The 11,819-nt window shown below is 31.8% G+C and overlaps 1 protein-coding gene across 1 annotated transcript; it reads right to left on the bottom strand.

Annotated features, from left to right (window-relative positions):
* Positions 1-3,319: 3,319 nt before the first annotated feature.
* Positions 3,320-7,047, bottom strand: LOC134717660 (uncharacterized). Its single transcript, XM_063580157.1, has 3 exons — positions 6,333-7,047; positions 4,465-4,539; positions 3,320-3,783 (listed from the first exon to the last, which is right to left on the bottom strand). Exons 1-3 carry the CDS (start codon positions 7,045-7,047, stop codon positions 3,320-3,322), a joined length of 1,254 nt encoding a protein of 417 aa, XP_063436227.1.
* Between the last annotated feature and the right edge of the window lie 4,772 nt (positions 7,048-11,819).

Raw genomic sequence — 11,819 nt, forward strand, 5'->3', positions numbered from 1 at the left:
CAGTATCAGAAACAAAAACAATAAAATTTACAGTTTAAATGGACACATACTACAACAACTCAATCATAACCTGTACCAACGCCTACAAATTTCGGAAGACCTCAAATCGACCACCTAAAACGTGGAAAAGAAAGCAAGTTCAACAGTAGGCCTTCAAAGAAGAAACTTGAAATACTGCCAACAAGATTGCAAAAAAAAAAAACCAGCTTACATCTCGCTCGTTGATCAACGATTGAATATGGAGCCATAGTATGAGACCCTTACACGGTAACAAACATAAATCAGCTATGTTTATTTTTATGAATTGTTATTTGGATGGAGAGTTGTCTCATTGGCACTCACACCACATCTTTCTATATCTATAAAAAGGATACAACGTCAAGCGGCAAGATTTATCACCATAGATTACGAGCCAAGAGAGGACGAGTGTGTCTCTAATATGCTTGCCTAACTGGAACTACAAGATCTCCAGAAAATTGCAAGACGAACAAGCTAGAAGTTAATATTCATGTACAAAGTGGTTTAGGGGCTGATTCCCGCTATTGAACCAGACAAATTTCTAAAAAAAGCACGTCCTAAGAGAAACATAACTGTCAAGAAGTTCGAAGAATACCACGCAACAAATATTGTGAAAAACCAAGTAAAGAATCACTCTAAGTGTTTTGACATTCCACTAAGCAAAACACCACAATACTCAAACTCATTCTTTGTAAAGACAGTGATGGCGTCGATTCAGCTAGACGACACTGTAGTGCATCAAGCATAGACAGCGTAAAATCTGCTCTTACGCCTCGTCAATAAATCGACGGCGCTCTCTCAAACTGTTATATTAAAGTTAGAATTGGTATCAACATAGTATTCATACAGATACAGATACAGAGGATGTCGCGGTCATTGCTTGTTAATGTGGAAATCGGGTCTCCCGTGCACTGTTTTTTTTGCATGTGATGGTGACTGTGAATACACATGTATTTTCAGCCAAATAGTAGTACTTTGAAAAATGTTTTAGTACTTCAGAAATTTTATTTTGTTTTTACCAATCTATTTAAAACTCTAAATCAAAGATACGGATTAAGGACTCATTTTTGAAATTTACACCATATTGGGTTTTTTTCCGGAAGTGTTTTATAAAACTTATGGTTTTGAGGATAACTAGAAGTGAAATAAAAGAGTAATGGTTGAGGAAGGCCTATGCCAAATTTCATGCTTGTAGCAGGATTTGCACAATATGCTTTTACCGCCGAACTATACGTCAAAACAGAATGAAACACTTCAGAAATTTTATTTTGTTTTTACCAATCTATTTAAAACTCTAAATCAAAGATACGGATTAAGGACTCATTTTTGAAATTTACACCATATTGGTTTTTTTCCGGAAGTGTTGTATAAAACTTATGGTTTTGAGGATAACTAGAAGTGAAATAAAAGAGTAATGGTTGAGGAAGGCCTATGCCAAATTTCATGCTTGTAGCAGGATTTGCATGATATGCTTTTACCGCCGAACTATACGTCAAAACAGAAACACAATACCGAAATGAAACACACATAATAACGAACTATAAGGTAACAACGGCCATTTTCCTGACTTGGAACAGTGCGTTTTACGAACACATGGTGGGTTGAACCTTGTTTTGTGGCATACCAAACCTCCCGCTTAAATGACAATGTTAATTATAACATTGGAATGACAAGATTACACGACAGGACTACAATAAATAAATGGGAGAAAATATTGGACAGAGAAACAAACGAATAATTGCAATCAAAAGGTAACCGTTAAAAAAAAAGAAAAAAAGTATACATGGTTATCAAAGGTACAAGGATTATAATCAAGACTCATCAGTGACCCTCATATCAAAATATTTATAAAGCCAATCAAGTTCAAAGTTGAAGAGCATTGATGATTCCAAATTCCAAAAAGTTGTGCCAAATTCGGCTAAGGTAATCTATGCTTAGGATTAGAAAATCCTTATTTTTTTTTCTCGAAAAATTCAAGGTTTGTAAACAGGAAATTTATAAAAATCACAACATTATTGATATTCATGTTAATACCGAAATGCTGACTACTAGGCTGGTGATACCCTGGGGGACGAAACGTCCACCATAAGTGGAATCGACCCAGTGGTGTTAATAGTTATCAGGATTGTAAAGGTACGCCGGACGCGCGCTAGGGTTATCCGCCTGGGACAAAAACATCACTATTATGAAGAATAATACATAGTTTTGCAAACAGTAAATTTTATAAAATGACTTTATACAATGTTATAATAGATATAAATGATTAAACTGAAGTGGTGATTAGCCATAGAATAAAAACGAATACATTACAAAATCACAACAGTGTTAGCCAGTCATTGCAGCGCCCAAAGTGACGTCACATTTGAATTTCTAAAACGTGTTCCAAAAATTAAGAAGGAATTTGAATGAAATTCAAGATTAGATTTGTATGATTTATTTCACTTATATTAATTAATAAAAGTGAAAATTATAATACTAATTAATATATTATTGTAGTAGTGATTAGATAATTAATTGTATTATCTAGCTCCGTCGGTGTCTTTTCTTATTAAACTGCAAACCAAATTTATCTTGTAAATTTCGTTAATCCAAAATAAAATCAGGCAACTGAACTGGATGAGTAGTTATCCCCAACACAACACACAAATACAAGAGGAAAAAAAATACGATTTACAACTACAAACGTTAAGACATATAACTAAATCAACGACCACAACAAACACAATATCAAAACACAACAAAGTAATTTGGGATGGAAAAGTCCCGTGCCACGTCTTAAAGCAATACGAATTCACACTCAGCAAATCAGTCACATTCCGGAATAAGTCACGATCGGTAATATAAGTATCAGACGACGTATTGACAAATCACAATCTAACACGTGGTAAAAATGTTACACAGACGTTACAAAAGCTAAACACATTTCCATACAATGCTTTCGATCCCTATTAACAACATTGCAACGTGGCACCGACATTCCTTGCAAGAACGATAACACGAATACAGAGCGAGTTACAAAAATTGAAGACGTGAATTCAGCTTTGAACAGTAGCATTTTTTAAATAACATTTCATTTTATAGTTAAAATGTTTGTCAGAAATAAATGCATTTACTTAGATTATTTATGCTATGTGGAATTTAGATATATAATTCTGAAATATAATAGGATTTTATTTTGATATTTTATTTTTGTGTAAACATGTTTTACAGTTTTGCAGACTTTCAATGAAATATAGACTTCGAAGTGAAGAAAATTGGTTACCTGAAATTAGAAATAATTTTGTTTAACAATGCAGTTCAATTATTTTGAACAAACAACACATGTCATTGGGTAGTCATTATGGTAAGGTGGACAGTGAAGTGATCCACATTTAGCTACCACTTCGTAAAAGAGTTTACCATCGTGTTTCCATGTGGATCCGCCAGTTACATATTCAGGTTCTATATCTATACAGATATACGAGCTGGCACCGTGCTCGTTATAAGCATTTGTTGACAGATAACCATTATACTCCATGTTCCAACCTGTATAACATATGTTCTTTCCTGGTATCATTATAACACTAGATGCCTGCTGCACTCTACAGACAGCACATGGTATGTCCTGATGAGCACTATCCGATGCAAAGAAGTTGCTGTCAAATTCAGCTCCGTGTATACTGGCGTAGTGTCCATCGCTGGTTTTGTTAAAGTCAGGATCTAACGGCAGACAAACTGGTTCTGGAGCAGCCCCGTAATCATTATAAGATCCACCTCCTGTATACCCTGAATAAAGATTAAAATTAACTTAGTTGATTAATTATGATTTTTTTTATTGCATTTAAAAGTTTAGTAAGTCATATTCTATTATTATTATTATTATTATTATTATTATTATTATTATTATTATTATTATTATTATTATTATTATTATTATTATTATTATCATTATTATTTATTATTATTACTATATAATTATTATTATTTTTATTATTATTATTATTATTATTATTATTATTATTATTATTATTATATTATTATTATTATTATTATTATTATTATTATTATTATTATTATTATTTTTGTTATCATTATTAATATAATTATTATTATTATTTTTCCCCACAGTGCATTTAATATTATTTTTGACGTATTGATAAATAACGACACATTGCATGTACTACTGTTTAGTATTATAGATATAATAAATATCATATTTACAATTTAAAAGATCAGGTATAAACTATAAATGAGAGAAAGAAGTTCTTTGACGTAATTGAGGGCCTTATAACGACCTTTAACAATGTTAAAATATACTGAGTGTATACAAAAAGCATTGACATGAAACATGTGAAACACATATGTTGATCTTATGACATTTATGTTAAAAAAATAGTTCTCATGATAGATTACAAAGACTTACCAATTTGGTCGAAATTATATTACTAATTTTTCTAAACATGTTACCTGAATATACAGTTTCCGTATTATTTTCATCTGGGCACTGCTTTCTTGACCATCTTACATATGTAGTACCATGTGCTAGAAGAAACAAAGCAAATTACTGAATGAGTAAGAAATATTCACAATAGGCCTCTGAAAAAATATATTGCTAGAAACAATGGAAACACAATACTGTTTTTGTTTAACTCATACGATCTACATCGGAAACTCTTCGTGATCAAGGGTCCGGCAGTAAAGACCTTGCTGTAGTGGACTATCATTTCAGCTATGAAGCCGTGTTGAAATTTGAACATCACATCCGATGTGGGGCTTGCTGCGCGTTAGAAAGCAAAGCAATTACCCTCTTAGAGGTCTGAATGTGGTTGGTCCATGAAATATTAGTCTACATATCCAACATATATGTATTTTTCAGTTTCAGTCCCCTGTTCGTCATCCCGAGTAAACTATCTTTCAGAAACTATCCATTGCATTAAACGTATTAAAATGCGTTCATGCCCTGAATATGCATGAACTATTGAATATATAAAGCAAGCACCACTCAATCCACTGATCGAAATCGGAAGTTTGTTGGAATGCAAATTTGTAAGGCTTCACTTTATTACTTGAACAAATCCTCAACATATGTTTATAAGAGCCAATTTCTTTATATTGCTTTTTTTGGTTTGCAGATCTGCATATTTTACATGTTTTGCATATATATATATATATCAGTTATCCTGAAGAGTCCCAATGGAAGGATGAAATCGATTGAATGGAACTGTTAACTTTTTAACTTATTTTACTATTTTATTTTATGAATATATACATCTGCACATGTGAAATTTATTTTTTACGCCTATATATATATATATACGATAAATGACTATTTTTTAACTGTTGTACGGAGACCAAAATCTGTCATATTTAATGACCTGTCATCAGAATTGTTACTATATAAACCCAATATAGAAATGAATATCAATCTTTCTCTTTTGTCATAAACTTGGGTATTAATTTTTCCATTAAGGATAAAGATATCAAGATCCAGGAAAAAATAGAGTTCATTGTTAGTATAAGCATGATTTCATGTCAGTTCAGAGAGATACATTTCTTTAGTGTTCATAAAATTGAGGGTTAGTACATCATCAATTTATCAGGATTTACCTGTTTTATACCGGATTTATTTGTTAACACAGTTTGATTCCAAAGAGAGTCTGGCATAGTAAGACATAGTTGCACAATTTCCTACCCAATTCTTATCTTATATGTTTGTAATTTTATAAAATGAATTTAAAAAAACATACAAAATAAAAAACCTCAACTTGATTTCCATATTTTTTTTTTTTGAAATTTACTTCTGACGTAAGTTTTTGTTGCGTAGTTACTTTTATGTGACAGACACACAGTTCGTCATTCTATTTAGCTGTTTTGTGTATTGTCTAAAATTAGTTTAATAGTTATATGTTGTACTTATGTTGTAAACATGTCGAAATGTACTTTCATTTTATTTATGTATTTCTCTTTGTGTTTTGGCATGTTTTTTTGTACTTCCTTCCCTTCATGTAATGTTGTCGTTTTAGCGGTATATTTAACATTTCCATGCAACACAAGTCTTGACATGACACAAAACCACGTTCCACTTTCCGTTTTGTCTTAAAATGTCTTGTAACATGTCGGAAATGTGGCTGATGTTATAATTTTTCGTTTCTATGTATGTTGCATTGTCGTTCAGTTATTTTGTTGCACTTCTGAGTTTTGTTGTTTTGTTGTTTTCTTCTTATTATTGTTGTGTTTCCTTCTGTGTTTGTTTGTAATCCGGATTTGTTTTTCTAAATATTCTCTATGACTTTTGAACAGGTGTATACTACTAATGCCTTTATCTATGTACTTACCGTTTTGAAGGTGATTAAAAAGCTCATCAATTGAATCATTAGAATGGCTGGACAGATTTAAAATATCACGTGCAATGTCTGACCTAAATTCTAGAGTCTGATTGTAAAGCGCGAGAAAGTCTCGTCCTCGTGCAGATTGGTTTGTAGTTAGTGTAAGAACCTGATGTTTTAACGTTTGAATGTCCGTTTTAAATGCCGTAATCTCCGTTGCCATTTCTATTGACTTGTTCTCATGTTTTATAAGTTTATTTTTGAAATCATCATGCTCTACTTGTAACGTAGAATAATTTTGTAAAAGCATAGAATATTGCTGCTGAATGAATGAATTATTTCGCTGAATGATCGAGTTGACCTTTTGAAGACTGGAAACACTTTGATGAAGAGCAGCATTTTCCATTTTTTGTTGTTGAACACTCTGTTCTAGCTTGTTTTCCATGTTTTGTAGCTTGGTTTGTAAATCGGCTATTATCAAGTTGGCTTGACCTAAGTTATTGGTTATGTTTAAAGTCTTCGAAATGACTTCTGTGTTTAATTGCGTCACCACCTCTTCTAGATGTTTTCGAGCTTTCATTTCGTCTGTAAGTAATCCCATTAGTGCACTGTACTGGTGGGCTGCTACCACATTCTGTGATGGAGTAGTCTTATCGTCAAGTAAAAATGCGTTCACATTTTGAGTAAACAATAAACAATAAAATAGAACTATAAAAGTCGCCATCATGTTAAAGGGGCGTTATTAATAGATACATACATTTCCTAATCTGGTTGATATCTAATCACATTTTGTATACTTATACTTAATACTTTTTGATAAAGGTAAAAGTTTTTTTGTTGTTGTTTTTTGACAAATTTTGAACTAACACAAGTTTCATTTTTAATAGGAGCAAGTACTGAATATAAATGCAATTAGTGAGATGAATGCAAAAAGAGAATGTTTAAATAAATTCATGTGTTAAAGTATAAAAGGCTATTAGTAGAAATTCAGAATATTTAGTTTGGGTGATGCAGGAAATATTGTAGCAAAAAGCAGTTGGTCTTCACGATTTGAAATATATGGTTCAGCATCAACAATTCATTTGTTTAGAAGATATATAAATATGCCTAGTATGTACCTTGATCATAGCTTGTTCTGATTTTATCCTTATTTTTATTTTCATTTTATTTGAAAACACTTTTTTAAAATCTTGATATGTACAAAATATATTTCGCCACTTTTCTCAAAATTGACGATTTGATGCTTCGGATGCTTCGCATGCAGAAAGATATATCATATTTGCTATGACCTTACGATGCTTCTTCACTTATGTCTTTTAATTTCATCTGTATTCTTGTTATTGAATAGGTGGAATTGTTATTTTTAAAGATGTTTGTATTATAGTTTTTTTTTTGTTCACATCCAAATTTATGACATTATGCAATTATGAATTGACATTATGTACGCTGAACAAGTTTTAATGACAGTTGATATTTCATAGTAAACTCTCAAGCCTACCTACTCGATGTCAATATTTTGCCAGGGAAAGCTGATACATAATACATATTTTTATACAATGATATATACAGCAGAAATTTCCATAATATACAAAATATTTATTTAATTAAGACTTTTGTTTCTTTCAGTTGTTGTTCTTTTTGTTAAAAAAAAGTCCAGCATGGCAGTTATATCCTCGTCGGTATATTTTCCATTGACTCTGAATGATTTTTGACAAAATAAGATAAATTTCAGCTGACACGGACAAAGCAAACTAGTGAAAATAAAAGATAATACATACACGTATTTTCGGGATGCAATTAAAAGATCAACAAAGAGCAAAATAGTTTTCAACAGTAAATTGAATCAATCGCATAGCAGTCTTTAAAACATGTTTTCTACTACAAACATGATAAATGAATGTATTAAGAAATTCACTTAACTTATAATTTTCATTAGTCGTTCAGATATACAATAGTATCAACTTTAAGATTTTCCACTTGATCATATTTAATGGACTAAATCATATAATAATTGTAAAAAATGGTACATTTATATATTTTAGATGTATATCTTTTTTTGTTCATTTTGTTTGCAATGTTCAAGGTGTTACTCTGTTTTGGGACCATTAAAAAGCAAATCTGTTTTGAGTCCACATTTTGAATGGCTTGTTTTCATTTCATCATCTGGAATAATAGTTAACTTTCCGTATATTTTAATTTACCAATAATGTAATGGACCGATTATGTTCAACTCCTTATATTTGAAAGCCAACGTATTTTGAAAATGACCATAAGAAAGTAAAATGCCATGTTATTAATTATGAAATGTGCATAGGGTATCTTTAAAAAGAAAATATGCAGGAAATATAAATGGACACTGAAAAAGTTCATTGGATGATGAAGCAAAGGAAAGAATAATGAAAATTAATATCCTATATTTACAAAAGAAATCTGAGTCATTTTTTTACATAACTTTACCTTGACCTGTTTGTCTTATAAACCTCTCCTTGTTGTAAGTTTAAACTTTCCTTATGAGAATTAAATTAAAAGAATACGGATGAATTGACTCCATTTCTGCCTTCACCTTCATGTATCAGTACAATCCTAAGTTATATGCAATAACAAATATAAAAATTATCAAAACGTAATATTTAACATATATAAGATTCATAATTATAAAAGTTTATTTTTTAAATAAACCATATTGAAAAAAGCGTAAAACTATTCTTAAAGGAATATTATCATCATTATTCCCCCCTATTTAGTATAATACTCTTTGAGACGTCAAATGTAATTTTAATGAGATATTGGAACCGTTCTCTCATAGTTATTCATGTTATTGTACATGTCCTTTTGTTTATACACACTACGATAGTTATTAATAAATGCGTATTACTCTGAACGATACAAAGAAACAGAAATCATGCATTTTAGATATACATGGTACCCTAAATTTATACTTTTTTAATCATAAAGAACAACTTGCAATTGTTACATGTTCATGCAGTACAGTATATTAAACAAACATATATATTTCAACAAACATGCAAATCTAAATCAATCAATCTATAGAGTTTGGTGATGCACTGACCTTTATGCCATCTGCACTATTCACGGGTTACGATCCACTCCCGTTATCTTCACCCTTGGTGGACTGAAATAAAATTTCGGAAATACAAGGTAAGGATTTGGTTGTAGTCGAAATTCGGTGCGTCCAAACAAAAAGCGCCTATCACATGATCACGTGAAAATTAAGGAAGTGTTTGTAAATAATTGCCACGTGTTTTTGTGCAAAAAATCTGTACATCCCTAAACATACGACTATATTAAGTGAAAACTTTGAAATTTTTAATCAATTTATAGAAGTTTCTGTGTATGTTTCGTGCACAAATGCATGAATGTTGACGTATATTTTCATTTTCGGCTTTACAAAGTGAGTAAAATCTATACACTACTGTTTTTTCTTGGCCAAGAATAATGTATGACTTCAATTATTCGATGTATCGGGAATTTAGCGTTGCTACTTGACGTATGTAATTATGACGTTACTTATATAGCAATGGCTAGACGTTAGAATAAACACGATCTATACACAACGCATTTTAACTACTTTACACAACATTTATGGTGCCGTGACCAGTATATAGAAATTTAGTTACTTGAAGGCCCAACTCCGTGGTCATGCCGCTTAAACTACTATTGAAGGTTTCGCACTGACAAATGCCAATTACACCACTGCCGTTCATTTGCTCAAAGAGCGTTTTGGATCGTCTCACACGATTATTCATGCCCACATGAAAGCTTAAATGGGTCTTCCTTCGCCGTCAAATGATTTAAACAGCCTAAAAAGGTACGGAGACCACATAGATAGTACCTGAATAACAAAGACGCAATTTGCTGTGGAGGGAGAATTCATAACGCACCTGTTTGTAAAATTACGGTCTTTTCAATTCTGTATAAGTCGTTTTTTGTTACCTAGAAGTCATACTTTTACAAAATCAGTTGTTCATATATATTGGATTTTAGCTCTTCATCTTTTTTATAAGCTTTGGATCCAAATATTTTGGCCACAAGTATCACTGCAGAGACATGTATTGTCGAAATGCGCATCTGGTGCAGAAATATTGGTACCGTTAATTAAATTACTACCACTGGGTCGATGCCTCTGCTGGTGTACTATAAGTCCTCGAGGGTATCACCAGCCCAGTAGCTAGTACTTCGGTACTGGTATGAAAAAACGGATTTTTTTGTGTTATTAAAATTTGCTGTTACAAAATATTATAAATTATTATAAATTTAGGAATGCATCCCCCTCATGCAAAGCTCTGATTCCTTTCACGGATTTGGCTATACTTTTTGAACCTTTTGGATTATAGCTCTTCATCTTTTTTATAAGCTTTGGATTTTAAATATGTTGGCCACGAGCATCACTGAAGAGACATGTATTGTCGAAATGCGCATCTGGTGCAGAAAAATTGGTACCGTTAATTTTATTGAGTACATTGCCGTGAAAAGTGGAAAACAAGAACTGTATAAACATTTAAATAACCCGTCGGGTTTAAAGGAGCATTTTTGGAAGCGTTCGAAATCAGAATCTATAACGACGCTGAGAAAGTTTCATTGCCAAACAGGAAATAATTTACAAACTAGTAAATTGGAGATGTAGTGCAAGTCCAAGATGATAAATTACCGAAAAACCGATGGAACATTGCCGTTGTTGATGAATTGATCACCGAAAACGATGTTTTTACACAAGCAGCTATAATACGAACTAGTGCATGACGTACTTCACACCCTATAGTAAAACTGTATCCGCTCAAAATCCGAGCAAACATTAATAATTTAGATGAATCAAAATGATGATACTTCAACAGAGAGATTGAAAAGAGTTTTACCAACACGAGAGGCATCTGTCCGAGATCGATAGAACATCAAGAACTGAACTACCCAAAAGTGAACTACTACCTGACAATTTTATTTGAATAGGCTTTGTTATAAGTGAATTATTTGAAATTGTTTTAGGAAGACAACTAATTATTTAATTTTCAGTAATATCTATTCGATTGACATTTAAAGTAATTCATGATTTTAAATTTTGACTTTTGCCGGCCCTGAGAATTTAGCGCGAATATATACATGTAAACGTTGCTTCATGATTTATGTAATTATGACGTTACTTATATAGCAATGGCTAGACGTTATAATAAACACGATCTATACAAAACGCATTTTATCTACTTTAAACAAGATAGATCCTCATTTTTATCACAAATGTTGGCTTAATCTGCCAAGGGCGAGGAGAACGGGAGTGGGTCGAAACCCTTGGCTAGCGAAGATGCCTTTGTGTACTTAACTTTAGATATACTTATGCAACAAAGTAAACGAATGTCGTTTTGATTGTCAATCACAAGAACACAGTTGGCGTTTGAAATTAACTTGAAATTATATCGTCCATGTGATAAATGTTTTAAATTAAAAGAACATTTACTAGTATTTGCCGGAGTATTTGTATAGATT

Source organism: Mytilus trossulus, chromosome 5 (assembly GCF_036588685.1).
Source record: "Mytilus trossulus isolate FHL-02 chromosome 5, PNRI_Mtr1.1.1.hap1, whole genome shotgun sequence".
Taxonomy (NCBI): domain Eukaryota; kingdom Metazoa; phylum Mollusca; class Bivalvia; order Mytilida; family Mytilidae; genus Mytilus; species Mytilus trossulus.

What these genes read in the sequence shown, in the direction of transcription:
- LOC134717660 (XM_063580157.1), bottom strand. Translation starts at nt 7,047, where the DNA reads ATGGCGACTTTTATAGTTCTATTTTATTGTTTATTGTTTACTCAAAAT. An exon ending in TTTTAATCACCTTCAAAACG is followed by an intron (nt 4,540 to 6,332) that starts GTAAGTACATAG and finishes TGTTTCTTCTAG; the next exon opens with CACATGGTACTACATATGTA. An exon ending in TACGGAAACTGTATATTCAG is followed by an intron (nt 3,784 to 4,464) that starts GTAACATGTTTA and finishes ATCTTTATTCAG; the next exon opens with GGTATACAGGAGGTGGATCT.